Raw genomic sequence first — 22,722 nt, forward strand, 5'->3', positions numbered from 1 at the left:
ATAAAGTTATCAATTTTTTTAAATGAACATAATAAAAGCTATTCAAGATGGAACTGATGTTAAATTCAAAACTGAAATTATTTTGATTCTGCCAAATATGGATATACATTAGTAAGTGCACGCTATTCCTAATAATGTAAAAGAATGCAAATCTGCCAATGAAAATATGGTAAATGTGAAAAACGAAGCTATAAAAACCATTATTGTTGAGAGACACAAATCATGGCAGGATGCATTTCCAAGCACTATGTAAGTGATTAACTTATCATTAACTAGAAAATCTGAATGTAATAAAATTTCAAAACACCAAGATGAGCTGATGTGATATTGAGCCAATGAATTTTGCCGTTATTATAATTGCTAGGTACTAATGATGTGTAGCAAGATATCAGTTTTTGAATTCTTGATGACGGACATATCTATGATATTTAATAAATTTAAATTTTAAAGCATGTCTAATTTGCCCAACATTATTTTGCATGTGCTTGTATTTATATGTATGTAGGTTTGCACTCTTTGTATATAGTATGTGTAACTAAGATCTTAAAATGTTATGTTTTTTTTTCCGCGTATGCAAAGGCATTGTTAACATTTTATTCCTTGATAGAAAATGGAAATAGTTCTTTTAAAGTTGAATGTTTATAGAATGGAACAATTGAATTATAAAGTTTTTTGTTAAAAATGTTTAAATAGCATTTAATTTTTCCTTAATTTGTTGGCAATGTTTCATCATGAATTGTGAAAATGGGACAATTGTTTTAACTATAGACTTTATTTTATGCAGTTTGAGAAGATTAAGGTGTTTCATTTTTCAATATAATGATTGAAAATTTATTTTCTTATAATCTATTTAAACTCTTAATCTATTATGAAATCACACATTTTAACTTTATTTTGAGGTTCATATACTTTAGTCAAACTGTAAAGTGTTCTTAAATGCGTGTGTTTTTTTAAACATTTGATTTTCTTAAAATAAAACAAACTGTAGAAAAATAAGATTGAATAGAAAACTATAATCTCTATGTTTTTATATAAAGTTGTTAATGAATTAATTTTTCTTACTATTATGTACATTGATTTGCACATTATTTTTTGATTTTGTTTATTTATTAGTTTTCTTTATTATTTTCATTATAGGGGAACTTTGTCTCCTGCCCTCGAGATAAAGACTTTTTCAAGCTGAGGTGTAACTTGGAAAAAATGATCACTGTTACAATTAGTCAAATATCTAGCAACAAGGATCTTAAAATTCAGAAGTAAGATTACATATAATTGTTTTTAAAACTGTTACATTTATGGATAGACAAAATTTCTAGAACGTTTGGCTATATTTACAAATTCTAAGTAATTTGTACATTTCTTGAATGATGCTTGGAAAATATTTCAGTTACAATTAGTCAAATATCTAGCAACAGGGATCTTAAAATTCAGAAGTAAGATTACATATAATTGTTTTTAAAACTGTTACATTTATGGATAGACAAAATTTCTAGAACGTTTGGCTATATTTACAAATTCTAAGTAATTTGTACATTTCTTGAATGATGCTTGAAAAATATTTCATTTCAAGCTTTTTGAAATTCTTATGACAAAAATATTCAATATCATTTCAAATGATATGTTTAAAATTTGTATTTCAAATTATTTTAATGTGTTGTAAAATTGAAATATTTCTAATTTTTATGTGCAATTCTAATGATCATAATTTTGTATTTGTTACTAATATATGCAATTATAAATGTAATTTTAGTTGCTTCGGACTTCTTATTACACCAGGAAGGAATTTAGATCATTCTGAAATGCATGCTTTGGAAGGGGTAATTATAGTTGCAAATTACCATCTTTTTTTCTACTTTTTTATCAATATTAATCTTGTTATGTACTAAATATATTATTTACATTTGTATATTAATCTAGTAATTTACTAAATATATTATTTGTCAGGTACTGATGAATAAGATTGCTAATGGGGATCGAACTGTATATCATATTTCTGCTAACTGGAATCCTATTGATCCACTTTTTGAAATTTTAAATACACCTACTACTAGAGGTAAGAGTTAACAGTATTAATTATAGAAATCAACTAATAAAAATATTTAATAATTTTCTCATTGGAAATAAAAAGTTGTTTGTTATAGTTAATCGGCAAATTTTTCATTTCCCTGTATGGATAAAAACTCCAAGTTTACATTTCTTTCTTTTTGACTATTTTTTATTATATATATTAAAACCAGCATGTAAAGCTTTTTATTATTATTATTTACAAGAAAACGAACAAACATGCAAGAAACATTTTCGTTTCTTGGGATTAATGGCTCGTGATGGTGACTATTTTTGTTAAATTAACGCAAGGGAATTAAAAAAAAACATGTAAAACTGAGTAGACAAACATACAATACATGCAACATACTAGTACGGATATCATTAGTTCTTTTTATTGATCTTGATTTCAAATGTGCGTAAGTTGTATTACTTGTGTTATTCACAGGATTCGTAAGAAATGCATATTGTGTTTATTTAATGGGATAGATATGACTGTATATTCGAATACATTTGTATTAGAAACTGAATATACTGTCAAATATGTAATGTGTATTTACTTAAAAAAAACACTTAAGTATTTTTAAAAAAAGATTAAGAAAAAAAATATGCTTCTTTATTTAATTTTACGTCTTACTAAAATTATTTATCAATTTCCTTTCTGATATATCACCAAAAGCTCTTTTAATTTTTTCAATTCTTTCTAATCAATACATACTTGTAACATTATTATCCACTGTATCTACTTCTTCATCATTATCTGTTTATTTTGTATTAAGTTCTTTCGAATTATTCATGCTCTTTCATTAATTATCATGTTCTCTCTTATTAAGTTTTTTCATATGAATGGATATTAATCTAAACTATTAAGGAGTTTTTAAAGTACCATTAAAATTAAGCATATAAGTTTTTCATCTATCAATAAAAATGTCTCCTTCATTTGTAATGAATTCCTGTTTTTTACATTTCCAAAAATCTTAATTGTTGATACATTAATAAATTTGACCATTCACTAACCATAGAAGTAATTTAAATGTTCAATATCATTAACATTGAGTTTGTTCAATTGTAAAAGATTTATGTAATCAAGTAAATTTTTCTTCAGATAATCAAGTATACATGAGTGTTGCTGTTGATTTGGTGTTTACCGGTATAGATGAACCAACTCGTTTTGTTATTGAAACCAAAGCGAAAATATTTGGATCTAATGAAAGGTTTTGGTATTTCTCCAAGCGTGCTCTTCATGATCAGTTTTATCTCAGATTAAAAGAGGTTAGTATCTTTTTTTTTTAACCAGTTTCTGGTAGATATTGTGCTTGCCGCCCCCTCAAAATGTGCATTGCGTGAACTATTTGTTATGCTATTTTTACAGATTGAAAATGATTGTGGTGATCGAAATACCATGTATGAAGTTGTTAGTTTAGAAAACTCAGTCAGGAAGAAATTTCCTTCTAGCCTGTCATATCAAGAGAGTGTACATTCCTTAACTTCACATGATCAAGACAGTGAATCTGGTATTTTTAATAAGAGATTATGTATACATGTATCTATATATTTATGTATTTACAGAATGTCGAAAACGTTTGAAATGAGTCATATATTTGAAGAATTATACATCAGATTAAAAATCAAAAAAATATGAGGGCATTCAATGATGCTACACTCCACCCCTCATTCCCACTCCCGAAGTGGGGCAGTGTTAAATTCAATTTCTTAGTTTAGGAACTCTGATTATTTATTGCGGATTTGGATTTTCCAGGAAAATTACTTTTATTTGACTTGCCAGTTGTTGCTGGGTTGGGTCATAGTTAATGCAGTAATTGTACTATGAAAATGGCATAAACATCTCTATTTTAAAATAGAGATTTTGAGAAAAACGTGTTAGATTAAAAAATTTATGAATATATTATTATACTTATCTAATAACATCAAATATGACAAAACTGATAACACTAAACTAAAATATATTTCCTTCCCCCTGGTCACTCATAGAGTAGTGTGGGGTCCAGTTTGAGACCAGGGGTCAAATTTGGCAACATTAGATAAGGTTTTCAAAACATCAAATAAGTCATTTTTATTTTTTGATTTGTCTTATATTTCTTAAGGTATCCTTACTTTAAACAATGTTTATGCAATCTTTGTTTTGTAATTACAGCACAAACTTTAAACTGCAAGAGTCAGCAATTAAATATACAGGTTTCTATTCGAGGTTTTGAGGTTGCTCCCACTTAGCCATATTTGGGGAGTCAAGTTTGATATCATTGCATGCATCTTTTAAAAATATTTCTCATGCGTTCAATAATAAATAATTCACGAAAAAGTTTTTCATGTGTATTCAGTTAAGTGGATATTCGATTAGAAAGAGAGTGCATTATTTAATTTTAAATGCTCGATTTTTATAAAACTTTACTTTTTAATGGTATCTAATGCATGGTATAATGTTTGGTTAAATAAACTAAATTATATGATCAATAAACAATTATAATTAAAGCTATTGGTATTGGTATCATAAAACATAAATGTCGTTTTAAGTTATATAAAAAAAATCAATTCTAATGAAAAGTATAATATAGTTACTATAAAATTTATTTTTTCCGAAAAAAATTGAAGACTATTTTGATGCCCGTTTAATATGCCAAATCATCAAATTGTGATTTTTCTTTTTCTACTAAGACTTTCACCACTTGTGTATTTATTTGAGATGCTTTCTAATTTTTTTTTTCATTTTCCAAACTTGAAAAATTTTTAATTAGTTAGCTATTTCAGTTTGAGACTTTTAAAAAATTTTTGTTTCCAAGATTTTTTTTTCTTTTTCGATAAACCTAAATCATTCTTTTTTTGTGGTCATTGTGCAAACAACATGGAGTTATTCGCTGGAGTGAGCAATGATTATTCTTCTTTAGAGAAAGGTGCACTGTAAACTAGTGTGAGCAGCTTTCTGAAACTTTTTCTTATCAAAGCTAATAGCGCACCAAGAGGGGATAAGTCACGACTGCAAAACAAATCACTCTGTGCCTTCTTACATTCTAAATTATTTGCATATGAGGTGAGTCAAAGTTGGGTAAAACCTCTTTTGTTTACTCCAAGGTATAACTGCCTGCAAGAGTTGATTGATTCTTAAACTATACCCCTAGCACCTGTTTAAAACAACAGATGAACAGGAAGTCCTCATCGAACTAACCAGTTATTGTATTCTCACCTTCTGAATTAAAAAACCAAAATTCCATGCTACCTGGTGAAACATTTCTAAATAATTTTTTTTTTTCATTTCATTAACTCTTATTTATGCAATTAAACGAGGAGTGGAAACAATAATTTAAACGAGGAAATTTAAAATTAGTTTCATAGTAAATTATTTGGTTCCATAAAAAAAAATTCGTATTCAATTATCCAATATGCAATTAAGTTGGTATTGATATTTATTTCTCTAAAATGTTAATTGAAAATATGCAAGATATAAATTGCCATGGAAAATCACCATTGAAAATTTGAAGAAAATTGTCAAGAATTGTTAAACAAAATTATGTTTCTGTTCTTAGGACCTTTTATATGAAAATCCAAAAAGAAAAAAAAATTAAAATTTAAACACCTTAAAATTTAGCGAAACAATTTAAATATAAAATTTCCTTTACTGCAATTTAAGTTTTAAATTACTATATGTTGATAACTATGTTTCTTACACAACTACCTTAAATAAACTAAATTAGATAGAAATTGAAATTACATGTAGATACAAATGCCTAACGATGAACCAGATTTGCAAATCTCTCAAATAATGTTGCCTCCAAATGTAAAATGGGCAACAGAAAATTAGACTATTTTAAAATACAGTTTGTCTGCCTTTATTTTTTTAATGTATGATGGTCTACTTTTATTTATGTTTTATACATGTTTTTCCTTTGTGACTCATAACTTTCAACCCTCATTCAATATTTACTGTAACAAAATTAGTACACTATCATTAATGCACATATTTTCAAAAAATAATTTTGTTTATAGTTCATATCTCAAAAGAAAAGAAACTGTGAAATTATTTAAAGGACGGATGAGATAAAAAATATTATCCTTAATAACTTAGTTTAAAGTTTTTTTTTTCTTCGTAAAAACCAAAGCGGTTATTTTACTAACAGAAAGTGTCTTTTTTATGAGTCAGGTACAAAATATTTATTTTAAGTGTCTATTCTTGCTCAAGTTTTAAACTTTATGCAGATAATGATGAACCTCTCCCAAGTGGTACAGGAGAAGTGAGTAAAGAGTGTTCTTCCTTTGAGCTTGAAGGCTGGGCTGAAGTATTGCAAAGATGGAGACAAAATTTGAAGCAACGACCAAAGCAGCTCACACCACTTGTAAAAAGAGGGATTCCCGAAGCATTAAGGGGTGAAGTTTGGCAATTACTTGCTGGTTGCATCGATGACCGACAAATAGTTGACACATATAAAAACCTTATATCTAAAGTGAGTTATAATTAGATTATACATAAAAAAAAATAACTAATTTAAGGAAATCTCTGAAGTTTCTCTAAGTTTTTTTTCTTTCTTAATCTTGATACTAATTACTTTAAGTGATTAATGAGCAGGCACACTTGTTTTGTTTGTTTTTTTGACTCATCAAGTTTCTATAGTAAGCAAAAGAAAATTAAATCTGATCTATAAAACTTTTAAGTGTAAACAATTTAGATACTGTTTGTTCATTTGAGGAGAATTGTTTGATCAGAGATTAATACTAGTCACTGCCAGAAATTGATGATAAGCCTGTTGCAGTATATCTAGAAGCTTATATTATTTCTTTCTTAATCTTTTAATATTATTAATAATACAATTTTAATAGTTTTCAAGCACTTGAGATTTGGTTAATTCTTTTTTTTGTGTGGTTATATTTAATACTAGTATTAATAAGTAATTAATTGTATGTATTTGGCATAAATACAAAAACTTATTTTTATGTCGTTGATAGCGTATTATCTTTTTTTCTACTTTAGTTTCGATTTGTTTTGTTTATATATATTACACTATTGCTTCACTAATTGTCTATTAGCAATAATTTCAACCTAACCATAATATGAGAATTCAATTTAATCAAAAAAAAATCTTTCCTCTTAATATTTTTTCTCATTTGGTACTAAGAAAAAAACAAATAAGGTACTGGTAAGTACTAGATTAGATTATTTTATTGACTCATTTTTTTAGACATTCCGATTTTCAAGGAATATATATATATATGAACTCATTAACTGATTTTATTAATTTTAAGTTGAAATAGACCAATAAAATATAAATTATAAATTTAAAGTAGTTTTACTTATTTGAACAAATTTACAAATTTGTTGCCTTTAAGCTTCTTTTAGAAATACTTTTCCCCACTAATTTAAATAGTAATTATCAAAACAATAGTTATATAAACAATAATAAAGAAACAATAGTTTTCTTCATTAATTTAAATAGTAATAATTTACCTTATAACAATTAGCTGAACTGTTTTACTTTTTAGGAATCTTCTTGTGGTAGTGTCATCCAACGAGACATAAATCGAACATTTCCAGCTCATGAATATTTCAAAACCAGTGGTGGCATAGGACAAGATTCTTTATATAAAATATGCAAAGTAAAAATTATATTTTATATATAAATCTATTTATGTGGTTTTTTTTTTTTAACCGTACTTGCCTACTTCTCATAAAATGACATTAGTTTTAACAATGTTTTTCTACTTACTTATAATATGTGTATTAAGCTGCTATTCATTTATAATATGTTAGCTGGCTACTAAGCAAAATGCCCTACACTAAAATAATTGCCATGTATTTATGCAGTAACATTTGTATCCTTAGAAAAAATTATTTTCATCAGTAGAAATAGCAATTTTCCTTTATAATATGTATATTAAATTTCAGTACATATATGTTTGCTAGGTGCAAAAAAAAATTCCTGCTCTAAAGTAATTGCCATGAATTTATGCAGTGGCATTTGTATCCAGTTCAAAAAAAAATTTATAATTTCATGCCTACAGTGTTAATTGTTGTTTCCTTTTATTTGTGTGAACTAAATATGATTAAAATTAAAGTCTACCAGAGTCAGATTAATAAGTAGCTAATACATTGATGATGTATTGCTGATGCATTGAGCCTCTTAATGATTTTTAGCAAGCTTAGTTTATTATTATTTTCTTCATCATTTATACTTTCTTTGAAAAATATCTCATATTAACTTTATTTTTAGGCTTACTCTGTATATGATCCTGAAATTGGATATTGCCAAGGCCAATCATTTCTTGCAGCTGCTCTATTGTTGCATGTAAATATATGAAACAGTTTTTAACTTTTTCTTAATAAATAGTATTTTAAAAATTTTATTTTGATTTTTTCATATGAAAAGTTTTAAGTCACCATATTGATTTATCTTTTTCTTCTGCACTTAATCTATTACTGCTTTATTTTTCGATTATTCACAGCAAAACTAAACATCATTGAATCAGCACTGAATATAAACAATTTTATTTGCTTTTATAACAGATTCCAGAGGAGCAGGCTTTCAGCATTCTTGTGAAAATAATGTTTGAATATGGCTTGAGAAATTTTTTCAAGAATGGATTTGAAGAACTGCACCTAAGATTATACCAGTTAGAGAAATTAATTGAAGTAAGCAAATGCTTATTACAATTTGACTTATTTCAAATTTGGTTATTTATAAACTAGCTCTTTTATGTCTCTTTCAGTCAATTAATGCAATATAGAAAAAAATTAGCAATAAAAAAATACTTAAACCCCTTACTTATCTTAACCAAACTTAGTTCAGGGGAGATCCATGTAATATACATAAACGTGCAAACAATGTTTGCTGAAAATGTTTTACTATTATTAAAATAGAAAAAAAAATAATCCACCTCTTAAAGAATAATCCACCTCTTCTCCTTCTAATTCCTGCGAGAGAAAAATAGATTCATTATTACGTTTTTTCTTACCAATGCAAATATGCATGATTTAGAAATCAGACATTGAGATTCAGATTCACACAATTATTTAAACAAATAAAAAAAATGTTGCATCGATATTTTAATTAAAACTTTGATAACATTCTTTGCATAAATGTTTCTTACGTACGCTTTTTCTTGCTTAAATTTCAGGTATTTTTTCAATTATTTAAAAAATGATTTTGTACATAAAAATTTTTTTTCTAAATTCATCCTTATGGTTTTTGAATCAATATAGAATTCTATAAAAATGAAAACATTTTTAAAAATTCCTTGATTTTCAAACTAATTTCACCAAAATGAGAGGGCAACAAAGGGTTGAAACTAATTAATCAATGCATGCAAGTTTTTTAACTAAGATTTTGTGTTCATAGGAAGGTTTCACGTTATCTAAGTTTGGTTCAGGATAAAATGTTGATTAGTAACTTATGTAATGCAAAGACGTTAAATTGTTGAAGCCCACCCATATTCAGATCAGTAGATATCATTTAGTCTGGGAAGGAAAGGCAGTTAGTGCACAATGCTGAGCACGTTACCACCATTGCGCCGTTGCTCTTGGAATCGTGGCGACTCAACAACCTCTATGACCTCCTTGGTCGAAAACTAGCTTTTGGGGGAAGAATTTTTAGATATCTTTAACTGATATAACTGCTAACTTGATATGTAATTTTCTTAATTAAATATGTCCCTTTCCAGTTTAAGGGTCTCCTTCAAAGAAAAAGAAAGGCTTTTATTTCCTTGTTAGCCCTATGGAGAATTATATTCATGGAATTTCTTTATATGTTCAATTACTGATTGATGTAATGTTAGTTTCACTTTTTTATTTAACGGTGCTCTATTGAACTTAGTTACCGAATTTTAAATTTAAAAGTGATAAATATTTTAAAAGAATAAAAAAAATTCTAAATATTTACGATTTTAAAATTCTATGATTGGTAACTAAGTTCAATAGAATACATTTTAATGAATGAAATTAAACAAAAATTATTCAAAAATATTAATTGATTACTAAAATAAATATGGAAATTTCAGATGTATAATTCTCTGTAAGTTAATATGGAGAAAATAAAAACCTTTTAGTGTTTGAAGGGGACCCTTAATGACTTTTAACTAATTTCATTCTATTAAACATAGTGTTAGTGTTATTATGGAAATGGTTTTAAATAACTTATTTCAACACAAAAACTATTATCTGTTTATGATACATTTTTATTGATTACAGGATAACATTCCTGAGCTTTATGCTCACTTTACAGACTTAGGTATTGAAATGCACATGTTTGCATCTCAGTGGTTTCTGACTCTCTACACTTCCAAGTTTCCTTTGATAGTTGTATTTTACATACTTGACATATTTTTGCTCGACGTAAGTAATGAAGTATTCTTTTAATTGATAAAACAGCTTATAAGTCTGTTTTTTAATTCATTTAACCAAAAAAAAAATTTTTTTTTCCAACACAGGGCATTGAAACTTTATTTCAAGTAGCATTAGCGCTTTTAACGGTAATATATTTTGTTTATTCCTTTAATTCTAATGCTTCTTGTCACACTTTCTTTGCAATTAAATATTTTGACTGTATTATTCACATAGTTATCAAGAAAAGATTTGCTGGCATTAGATTTTGAAGGGATTCTGAAATATTTCCGTGTTACACTTCCCAAAAAGTATAGAACTGAAAATAGTGCTAGAGAATTGTTGTCAGCAGCAATTAGTATTAAGGTACGTGTGTATTTAATATTCCTAGTTCTTCCCTCTCTTTCTCTTTTTTTTTTTTTTTTTTTTGTAACAATACGAATTATAACTATGGTCGCTGTCTATAGAGTAACTGAAATATGTAGTCAATAATAATAATATGAAATTTATTAATAATAATATTGAAAAAAATTTGATATTTTATTTTATGATCTTTAGAAAATAATTTTACCACAAGAACCCATCCTGATAAAGAAAAATGTAGATATATTGATTCCAATATTGCACTAAACTAAATTGAATGTCTGCAATATTGAATTTCTTTTATCCAATTTCTAAAATAATGTTATATTCATTATCTCTAGTGATTTATGAATGTCATCAGTAAGACATCAAAATTTATTAAAATTTGTTAGTAATTTTAATTTTTTAGTCTATAAAAATATTTTGAAAATGGTTAATGGTGAAAGTTTTTTCTATTAATTTATTCATTTTTTTGTTTCGCTCAATATATTAGTGTGGTCTTTTATTCATTTAACACTAAACATACCAACCCTTTCCTATACAATATAACATACAATAACAGGTCTTTTGACCAGTTGTGGTATATTTAGTGTTAAGTAACAAAATATTTTAATAAAAAGTATTATTATAAAAAGTATTTATACTTCAAAAGACTCCAATTCTTATATTTTAAAGAGTACAAATTCTTTGTTGAGCTTACATTAGATTTTTGTAGTATGCAAGAGTTCATCTTATTCAGAAAAAAATAAATAAAAAAATTGAAATTTCAGGTTAAAAAATTAAAGAAGTATGCCAAAGATTATTCTGCTTTAAAAGATCAACAAAAAAATCATGAAGATCCTGTTTCAAAATTGCAGGTATTTTTTATTTTTTTCATTAGACATTTTGTTATTCCTGATAATTTGCTCCCTTTTTGATGTTTCATGTTTTGAGCAATTCGGTTTAAAATATGCTGTATTAATGTGGATACTATTCTAAAATATTATTTTTCCTCGAATCCTAGCGAGAAAATAGCCGCTTCCAGCTTAGTAATCTGAGATTAGAGCATGAAAACGATGACTTAGCTAATGAGCTGATAAATGTTAAATCTCAACTCGGAAATGAGTTGAAATCTGTAAGTAGAAAATCCTTCATTATTTGTAACACTTGATTTAAAAGATAATTTAATTGCACATATATTTCTTAATAACTTCCAATATTAGTACAGCATCACAGTAAATTACACTATTTAACGTAGCTTGATATTTTCTGTTGCATGCTGCTATGTAACATACAAGAGTAAAAGTAGATCAGAATGATATCTTGAAATAGAAACCTTTTAAAACATGAGGCGAGAGTGAAAAAATACTATTATTGCTATATGTACATTGTGCAAAATAAGAAACAGAGCACCCTGAATAATTTTTGAACCCTTAATAATTTTTAACTCTAATTTACGATGCAAAATTATGTTCTTTAAAATAATGTAAAAAAATTGTATACCTTACAATATTAAATAAAATATAAAATTATAAATATTTGTTAAAATTTATTTCTTGCATGGTATAATCCTTAGATAAACAAATTTTATAATTGTGAGCAAAAATGTTCAATTTTTTAAATTCTCCTGATATGGCGAAATACGTTAGAAGTAAATTAATATTAAAGGGTCCAAACTTTGGACTGCTCTCCTGAACTAACTATTGGGACGATATTTCCCAGATTGCGACTACTCCCTATATTTTGGAGATTAGAAATCAGAATCAGTCGAAAAAAATATGTTTATTAAAAAAAAAGTACATTTATGTGTCTTAAAATATCGTCTGCACTAGTCTATTAGCATATTTGAGGTCATTCCCTCAAACCATGAAAATTGATTCCTAGAACGTGATCATTAGATCAAGAGTTGTTCAGTGTGGTTGGTTTCTTATTTTGCGCACTGTACGCTTTTTATTTGCATGTTTGTTTTTCCTTCCAAAAGCAACAATTAAACTTAATTTTTAAGTATATTACCTTTTCACAGTGTTGTATAATATACTTTCATTAAATAACCATATTATATTAAAAATTATGTAATTGAAATGTGATAATTTTTTAAACGGTTTTACTTTGAAGTGTATTAAAACCTGTGTTATTAGAAAATAATCACTTATTACAACAATATTTGAGTAACTACCCTTTATCTTAATGAAACAAAAAACATTTATTTTAATACATAATTATCTAATCCTAGTTCACAAATATAATTTAATGACAAAATAAAATGTTAAGATATCCTGTACAAAATGAAGACGATAAGTCTTTTCAGTCTTGAATTATTAAAAAAAGAAGAAAATATCCTGAAAATAAGTGCTGCCTGGGTAGTTTCTTATCTTTCACTTCTGGTAATCTAGGAAATTTGTTAGTTAAACTAGTTTTGATATCGTAGGTAAAAGATAAATAACACTAGATTAATATGTTTGAGGAACATTGGTGTTAGGTCCTGGGGGAGAAAGCTAAAACAGTCTTGGCTATTTAACATTCTTTAGTTCTAAATGAGAAGAATGTGTCTTAATACTCTATTAGTATGTTAAGTGTGATAGTGCGGTCTCTGAATAAAAAAAAAAATTTCATTTAGAATAACATTTAGTGATTAAATTCAGTGACTTGCTGAAATTAAAAAATTATTGCATAAAATTACAATAAGAGATGATATTAGTTTTTTATTTTCTTCCCTTCACAAGTAGAACATTTTAAAATTGTTCCACAACACGTTTTAAAAGATAATTTTTAATAATTAGTTTACCATTTGTTTAACCTTCTGTTTATGGCTGTTACAACAAATGGACCAGAATAACAGGATTTAGCATGCTAATCACCTTGTTCAAAAAACTTTAATTAAAATTTTTAACTTCATAGAATGAATATTTTTATTACACATTACACAATTATTTATGCCAAAAGTGATTGTAAGTAATTGTAATCAAGTATATTTTTAAATTTTATACTTAAGGAACTGTTTGGACTAATATCTTTAAAATAAAAACTTAGGTTATTGTGATGCATAAATATTTAATTCCTACAATGCAAACATTTGTTGTTAACCAAATTTTAAAAACAATTGAATGGAATTATTTTTAAACTAACTTGTTAAATATTTATTATACTTTTTGCACTAAAAGAAGCTTATTTTTTGGCTACTTTCCATTTTATAATTTTATCGAATGCCTAATTTGTTTTCATTCATAAAATAATTTTTTTTACAATTTCAGTTAATTATCTGGATGTCTGATTCCCCCGTTTAAGCCTGGCCTAAATTAAATTGAATAATTATCATCCTACTTCCCTTATATTTTCTTTATTCATATTACTGTGAAATGTTATTTTTTATTATTGTTATTAGTTTTAGTAAATAGTTTATTCTTGACTAATACATTATTTTATCTAATATTCAAGTTTAAATACTTTATTTTTTTCTAACTTTAGGCCTTAGAAAAGTTAGAGGCTTACTACAGAGAGACAACATCCACTAAAAAATCATTGACTGAAATAGAAGATGAAAAGCGAAGATTAGAAATAGAAGTTAACCAGGTAAGATATATTTGAATGCAACTGCATTTTGAGAGAACTTACTTATAAGAACTTACATTTTGATTTAACCTATGTAAACTTACTATCTTTGAATTAAACTTTAAAACTAATCTAAAAACTAATGAAAATGATTGGAGCGAACAGAGGTGCAAAAAAAAAATAAGGAAGGTACTCAAATAAAACCAATATCTGGAAAAGTTTTCTTTTTCTCAGAAATGATAAGCATGGAAGATCGTGCTAAACACAACAGAAAATTAGATTTCTGGTCGATTAGGAAAAGATCCATCCTATTACGGCAGCACTTTACCCTGACAGCCTTTTATTACAAAAAAAATGCTAGTCCACACACTTCAAGCTAAACCACAGAATAGCTGGATGACAATGAAATAAATTTTTAAAGAGGCCAACTTCTTCCGGTAATCTCAGTCCCTCACTGAGGTATAATGAAAAATAAAAGAAAGAAAACAGTTGAAGATTAGAATGCAGATTTGAAAAAATTACACGGCAAAACAACTTCCAAAACTCTCATAGAATCTGTGTCTATCACCTTTGAATGTTTAAAATGCATTTTTAACTGAAAGTAAGGATACTTTTCATGGTATTTTAAGTAATAAAGCTGCAAAGTATTAAGTTTTTTTGATACAGAAATTTTCTATGCATGTAATTACTGGTTCTTCTTTATTAAACAGAGATAAACAAAACAAGATGACTAAACATTTGTTATTTATTGCCATGATTTTGAATATTTGTTTAACTGCTTTTCATCATTAGATAATGTGCTGGTGATACCAGGAGTTTTTTTTCAATAAAACACATACCTACATTTTTCTAACACCATTAAAATCTGTCCAAACTATATAAATGTAAAACTTTTTTAAAGAATGCGTTGAATCTGGCTCTTTTACCATTAAACTAAGCATTGAATCCAACACAACATTATGTGCAATAATTTTAAAAAAATTATATCGCATCACACATGGCATTGCCAAATCTTTTTTTTATTTCTTTTGATTATATAATACAATGCTCGCAGCTTATTAAAATCTTTTTCGTTCTGAGAACATAAAATTTTATAAATCAGCTGATTGTATGAACGCGAATATCCACACTTATAGGAAAAAAATATTACAAATACAATAAAAGTTGAACTGATATTTTATGTTGCTGAATTTACGTTTGACATTTAAATTAAACATGAACTGCAATTTTTAATTCACAGAAAGGTTTTAAAATTTTAACTTATTTGATGTTAAAAATTCAGCATGGTTTAAAAATTTAGTTTTTCTGAATTTTTTTTTTTCTTTGTTGAAAAGTTCATTAAAATATTAAACACTTTTCAGTCATTAGTTAATGATAGATTTACCTAATTGAATGATTGAGTGAGTGATAATCATTGACATTGAATGATTACATGCATTTCATAAACAGTTTTCATAGGGAATCCTTTACTTCATATATATATATATATATAGTGGGACTTCTATTTAACGAACTTCCATTTTGCGAATTTTTTGAGGAACCAAGAACATTATGGAAATTTCTTCGTAAAATAACTTCCAAATAGGGAAGTGAATTTTCTATTTAACGAACTTTTCATTGAGATCCAATTTCCCTATTTTCCAAAATATTTCTTAACATTTTAAACTTGTTAAAGCAATTTATGGGGGAAATGACATTAAATTAATTTTCGAAGCCACTGCTTTATGAAATGTATTACTGTTTTGTCTAAAAATTATCTTAGAGAAAGCAGTAAATTCCCTTTCCCTTTTTGTTTGCACTTCAAACGAAAAACTCACTTCAAATTAACGGATTTCATCCGTAGCAATTTAACTTAACGCAAGTGGTAATGTATGTTTAAAATTACTTTTATAATAAATGCAACTATATTTTTATACATAAATTTAGACTTTTTTTAGTTGAAAATGTATATAGCATGATAGTGTAACACTGGATAATGTTTTGCTTCTTTCTTGCCTTCCATGCAGATTTCTTCGATGGTTAAGATTTATAAAATAAATAGTAGATACTAGTTTACAAGATAAAGGTTTATCAATTGCTATTTTAATTATGTCTAATGTTTATGAATATAAAACTTGCTTTCTGTTAAGTATTTCAAAAGGTAATTTTCTATTTAACGAATTTGCCATATAGCAAACTTATTGTCTAGATTTAGCAACTTTGTTAAATAGAGGTCTGACTGTATTTGTATGTGACAATTTCTCCCTTGACATGTGTCTCTTTTTTATGGTAAAATGTATTTTATTGGATAATTAATATGCTTTACTGCACTTTAATAGATGATTTTTAATCATTGAATGTTTCACTCTCATTTTCAAGTTTTTTGAAAGGGATCTGCACTATATATATATATATATATATATATATATGTATGTATTACTCTCTCCTCAACTTTGAGAAGAAGTGTGAAATTAACAAGTACACTGTTCCTTCAGATTTGATTTTACAATTCAGTGATTTCATTAGTGGCAATCACTGTACTGTTAGATTTTTTGATAAAATTTCAATTTTGTACAATATCTATTCAAGAATCATAAAAATCATACATTTTATTGTAGTTAAAAGAACTTTGTAGAAGAGAACTGCAGCAAGCTGAAAGTGAGATAGCTAGAAACAACAATATTATATCTGAATATAAGCTTGTGAGTATTGAAATAAAGCTTTATTAATTGGCAGTTTAAATTTAAATAATTAGAGTTCTATTTTTTGAGTGTTTATGTATAATCATATGAAAAAATTTATGGAAAAATAACGATTGCATTATCACTTTGATATGGAAAAAAAAACATATCTAATTACATATTATTGCTGAATATTACCTGCTTATTCTGCTTTTTTCTTATGTGAATTTTATAATAGTGTATAATATCACAAATAACATTGTCTTAAAGAGAAACTTAATACTTTTCTTATTATTTTTTTTTAGATTTGTAGTCAATTAAACTCAAGATTGGAAAAAGAGCAAAAACTTTTTCATGACTTCATGAATGCTGTAAAAGTATGATTAAATATTTTTATTTTATAATAATAATTTTGTTATAAATCATTAGTATTTTGTAATTTGGTTATAAATTATTAATTATTTTATAATAATGTAGATTATATTTGTTTATTTGTTATTTATAACAGTCCAAATGTTTATTCATCATAATAGTTTTTTTCTTAAGTCTAGTTGGTATGGTGAGTAACATACGTGATTACTCTTGGTAAAAGGCTAGATGTGTAATTAGAGGGCACTAGAATGTTCCAGGTAGTTTGAGAGTTTAAGTCCTTCTGGTAGTGTAGTTAGTGTGTGCAAGCATCAAGTTTGGATTAGAAATTGAGGATGATTCTCAAACAATCATTAGAGTGATGTTAATAATTAAACCATTACTTTTGTTAAAAATAGAGACCAATGTTATGCCAGTCTAAACTGAATAAAACTTTTCTTTAACTTATAGACTCACACAATAAGTTTTAAGTTCTCTCAGCAGAACTTCATGAAAATTGGAACTAATAAGAGAAGGGCTAATTCTAGAAATAGGTTAACTTATTAAGAAATGAGCCGTATCTGTAACTTTTAAGATGATGTGATAATTACTTTTTTTTTAAAATAATAGACTTACGCTGATATTTTTATTGGTGACATTTTCCCTTGTGAAATAAATAAGAGACCATAGCTAATCAAATTTTGAAGATATAAGTTTTTAAAATTATTGATTTATATTTGAGTTTTGACTTAGAAATGTGACAGCTATATCTAACATAATGCTGTGTGCTGTGTTTTTTTCCCTCCACACAGAAATACAAAGGGAAATAGTACTAAGTTAATTATTGTGCTGTGATCTTAAAATTTATATATATGTATTATTATAAAATTCATATTCTTTGAGATATAGCCAAAAGTGTATTCCACAAAAATAATGTTGGACCAAATGATTTTTTTTTTCTTTGTTAATGGTAATCATAAAAATGATTCCTTTATCAAATTGATTTATGTACATGAAACTGAAACTTCTTAAAAATAAAAGCTTTATACTGGTGTTTCATGTTTAAAAATGTCTGTTAATAGCCATAATTACTTCATTATGGTGCCTTAAATGTGTCTCGGAAGTTATAAAATTTTAAACTTATCAGACAATCATTAGTTTATTCTTGTATATTTAGTTATTTCTAGCATATTTATCTTCTATTGAACAGGATGGTGTTGATGATTGTGAAAGCTGCCATAAGAAATTATTTTCTTCGAATAACACCCTAATCATTTCTAATCAAAATGTAACCAATGGTTCCAACATGGATGTTGTTGACAATGACAAACAGGTGCGAGAGCTTGAACTAGAACTTGCACAGACAAAGCTTGCCTTAGTTGAAGCAGAATGTAAAAATCAGGTACTTAAAAAAAAAATTTTATTAATAAATTATTTTAATAGACATGAACCGAACCAATTTTAATTAAATTAGATTGCAACAGAAAGACTTTTTGTGTGTGAGATAATAAGCTACAATTTTTTTTTTTTTTGTTGCTTGAATTCAATAGCTACTACATGATAAACGACATTACTTGTACTATCTAAATCTTGCCAAGTTATATTATTTTTAGCCCTATGTAAGTGATGAAATTGAGGTGACATTTTCTGACAAAATTCAGTGACATAAAAATAATTTTTAACATATCAAATTTGCAAAAAAATTTCTATGTTCCCATATCTGCAGTGCATCACTGCTTTTACACCCAATGTATGATTAAATCTGAGTATAACAAGCGTAATGTAAAAATCAAGCTGGGCATTAGGAGGAAGCAATCATTAGCATTTTAGCATCAGAAATGTGATTAAAAGGAAGTATAAATGAAATACAAATTTTAGAAAAAGTATTTAAATAAATTATTGCATGAAATAAACTTAGATCATTATTTTCAATAATTTAAAAAAGGTTTTTCCCTCGAGATAAGAAAAAATTGCGATTAACTTTAGACTGGTTTCCTGACAAAACTATTCAGGCCATATATTCTTATTTACTATTACCTTCCATATTTAGAGTAAATAAATAAAATTCATTAAAAAATGGTATGTTTATTCAGAGAAAATATATTATTTGATATTATAACTTAAATTATCAATATTATAAAATATAGGATAGATTTATCAGTGTTATTTAAAAATTCATTATTAACCCAAAGTTGTTCTGGGTTTAGCAAGTTTTTAAATTGTGTGCTGTAAGTGATCAAAACAATAGAGGAACATCATGAGTTCAGTGTGATAACACCATATATTAAACTAAAGGCCAAGAAGAGAATCAGGGTAAAATGTATTTCCACACGTTACGGAGAGAAGTGAAGAGCTAATATCTTTAGCAAGGGAATCAGCATTCATATGGAAAAGGCAGCAAGATGAGCTGGTGTGATTGGGGTGGAAATAATTTTGGCATTGTTGAAATTGAATTTATGTTTGAGATTCCAACAACGTGCAGCATTGATAACAGACAAATCTTTCATGTTCCATAAGTCTAAATTTTAAAGTGCATTTAGTTTGCCATTGTAGCACTGATAAGGAATGTGGTAAAGGCAGCAGCGATTATCAAGGATAAAAGGATCCTTATGTAACTTAAATTTGATTTTGTTAACGGGCCTAAAAATGACTTAAAAACCAAAACAAGAGAGGATATTAGCAATTTCATACAAACAGATGGAAAATACAGTAAAGTAACTAGTTCTCTGTAAGGATTAGAAGAAGAGGTTCGTTCGGGTTTAGTGAGTTTATCAAAGGTTGAATCAACTGTAGAAGATTTTAAAACCTAGGTTAGCAGCAGGCAAGCAGAGGAAGCTTAAAGAAGAATAGTCAGAACAAAGGTTACATGCATGGATAACGAAAGTATGAAGTGCAGAAATTTTCTGACAATTAGGGTGTTTAGAATTAACATGTAGAGCAGGGAGACAGCAAAATGTTTATGATAAACAAAAGTGAAAAAATTATCAGGGTATTTAGTTACAAGAACATCTAAAAAAGGTAAAGTAAAATTAATTTCTGTCGCTAAAGTAAATTAAATGTTAGGGTCAACCGAGTTGACAAATAAAAGAAACTCTTGAAAATCAGTATCATTGCTAAGAAAAACATATCAACATCAGTTCCACCATGAGAATTTGAGCAATCTAAAAAAAAAATTTCTTTGAAATAGTGCATGAAAATGTCACAAGGAATTGGAGAAAGTGGGTTGCCCATGGCTAAACCCTCAATTTTTTGTTTATAAAAATTACCATTGAACTGAAAAGCAATTTTCTGAATACTGAGCTCCTGTATTTAACCATGTGCAACCCCTTCTCTCCTATTCTTTCTGACATATTCGTGCATTATTTCAAAGAAGTTCTTTCAATTGTTCAAATAAGGCATGGTAGAAAAGGTATGTTGATGATACGTTTGTCTTAGACAGTTGTACTGATTTTCAAGAGTTACTTTCTATTGTCAACTCAGTTGACCCCAACATTCAATTTACTTGTGACACTAAAATTATTATTTAATCTTATTTAGATGTTCTTGCAACTAAATACCCGAGTCATTTTTCCACCTCTATTCATTGTAAACATATTGCCGTCTCTTTGCCCCCTCATGTAAATTCTAATCACCCTAGCTGTCAAAAAATTTCTGCATTGGTTTAATATTTCTTTTTTAAACTCCAAACTTAACTTCCTGCACTTGCTTGCTGCTAACCACGGATTTAATCCTCCTATAGTTGATTCAGCTCTTGCTGAACTCACAAGACCCAAAGGCCAGAATTTGTTACTTTACCATTTAGATTTTAAAGTGATTTTTAGGCCTGTTAACAAAATCAAATTTAAGTCTCTGAAAGATCCTATTACCTTTGATAATTGCTGGAACATTTACCCCATTCCATGTCAGTACGACCTTGGCTACATCGGACTAACTAGATGAGCTTTAGAATTTAGACTTAAAAAGAAGGATAGATGTGTCTGTTATCATCAATTGCTGCACATTGTTGGAATCTCAAGCATGAATTCAATTTCGACAATACCAAAATTATTTCCACATCAGCTCATCTTGATACCCCAGTCTTGTTTTATTCATATGAATGCTGATTCTGTAGTTAACATTAGTCCCTCACCAACTCTCCATAGCACATGGATATACATTTTACTCTGATTTTCTCTTCGGCTAATGTAAACAACCTGATAATAAAAGAAAAATCATCTGAAGAACCAGGCATTCAAGCATAAAATATCTTACTTGTTGGAGAGTGATGGTCAGGGTCAGTATTTCTATTGATGGTCACACCAACATGAACATTATTAAAAATATGGCACTAAAAGTTCAGTTGTATAGGGGTAACATTCTCTGGTTCCTTATTTTGTAAGAATCTGAATATAATTCATTCACATGAATGATAATCCTGAAATGCATCATGCTCAACTAGTGGACATTTTCCTTTTCTATCGAAGGACTCCTCAAATTAGTCATCCAGGATGTTCTTTGGATATGAACCCAATAGAACATATTAAGAAAGACACTAGTTGCACAACACCTCGAGAAACAATTGGATTACTCTCTTCTGCAGTAGTAAAAGATACATACCCTGTACCTTTTTCATTCCATGCCACATAAGTCAGTGACGTTGCTTTTGATTTGGGAAAACCATATTCCTTCTAGAAAAATCACTTTGTTTTTATAATATACAAAAAAAAAATTTTTACTTACCAACAAGTATTATCAATAAAATTAAATTATTGCTTGTTCATTACTTAATTTTCTTTTCTACATCCATACATTATTTCTAAACATCTCCTCATAATGTTTTGACTAATTTAGTTAAAAATCTACTAGTTTTGCAATAATACCAACTGTAGTCTACTTCAGTTATTACATTAAATCGTCTTGGATTTTTCAAAGACTGGGCTGCGCTTCTGCATTCGAAAATCTAAAACGAGAGTAGAAATTGATTTGCATAATAAGTTAAGGAAAACAGGATTGTGCTGTCAGTTTTAAATCATAAGTGTAAAAATCTAGGCTTACTTGGTCAATTGTTAAAACAATGGTTATTTCGGAAATACGATAAGTAAACGTAGCCTGTTAGTGCGAAATTGCATTCATCAAAGTTTTGATTTTATTTTAGGATCTTATTCATCAGCTTAACAATGCTGTAGCAGAAATTCAGGCTTCTAAAAACACATGGTTGCATAAAACCTGGTCTTCACTTCGTGATGTTACTAAAAAAGAAAATTCCACACTTGCTGACAACAAGGACGCAACCTAATATATGTGGATTATAATCGATATGATTATGTAGAAAGTGTGCATTTTTACATTCCTTAATATATTTTATTTATATCTTCCCAAGTTGATCATTATACCTTTCATTCATGTAAAATAACTTTATGGTTGATGTGCCATAAAAGAACTGTATATATTGATACATTTATTTGCAAGTGAGGAAAAAAA

At 27.3% G+C, this 22,722-nt stretch overlaps 1 protein-coding gene across 2 annotated transcripts in view; it reads left to right on the plus strand.

Annotated features, from left to right (window-relative positions):
• LOC107456655 (rab GTPase-activating protein 1) overlaps positions 1–22,722 on the plus strand; it is a 30,777-nt gene extending 8,055 nt beyond the window's left edge. Inside the window, exons 7-25 of one of the 2 annotated variants that reach the window (XM_016074579.4) lie at positions 1,138–1,256; positions 1,751–1,817; positions 1,945–2,053; positions 3,149–3,315; positions 3,416–3,557; positions 6,253–6,497; positions 7,531–7,644; positions 8,259–8,333; positions 8,552–8,677; positions 10,232–10,375; positions 10,471–10,512; positions 10,601–10,729; positions 11,497–11,583; positions 11,730–11,840; positions 14,171–14,275; positions 16,852–16,935; positions 17,220–17,291; positions 18,473–18,664; positions 22,397–22,722. In XM_016074579.4, coding sequence (XP_015930065.1) covers positions 1,138–1,256; positions 1,751–1,817; positions 1,945–2,053; positions 3,149–3,315; positions 3,416–3,557; positions 6,253–6,497; positions 7,531–7,644; positions 8,259–8,333; positions 8,552–8,677; positions 10,232–10,375; positions 10,471–10,512; positions 10,601–10,729; positions 11,497–11,583; positions 11,730–11,840; positions 14,171–14,275; positions 16,852–16,935; positions 17,220–17,291; positions 18,473–18,664; positions 22,397–22,537 — 2,271 coding nt within the window. In that variant the 3' untranslated portion in view covers positions 22,538–22,722. The remainder of the gene's footprint in view (positions 1–1,137; positions 1,257–1,750; positions 1,818–1,944; positions 2,054–3,148; positions 3,316–3,415; positions 3,558–6,252; positions 6,498–7,530; positions 7,645–8,258; positions 8,334–8,551; positions 8,678–10,231; positions 10,376–10,470; positions 10,513–10,600; positions 10,730–11,496; positions 11,584–11,729; positions 11,841–14,170; positions 14,276–16,851; positions 16,936–17,219; positions 17,292–18,472; positions 18,665–22,396) is intronic. The other variant, XM_016074580.4, reaches the window with a different exon arrangement.

Source organism: Parasteatoda tepidariorum, chromosome 5 (genome assembly GCF_043381705.1).
Source record: "Parasteatoda tepidariorum isolate YZ-2023 chromosome 5, CAS_Ptep_4.0, whole genome shotgun sequence".
NCBI classification, from domain to species: domain Eukaryota; kingdom Metazoa; phylum Arthropoda; class Arachnida; order Araneae; family Theridiidae; genus Parasteatoda; species Parasteatoda tepidariorum.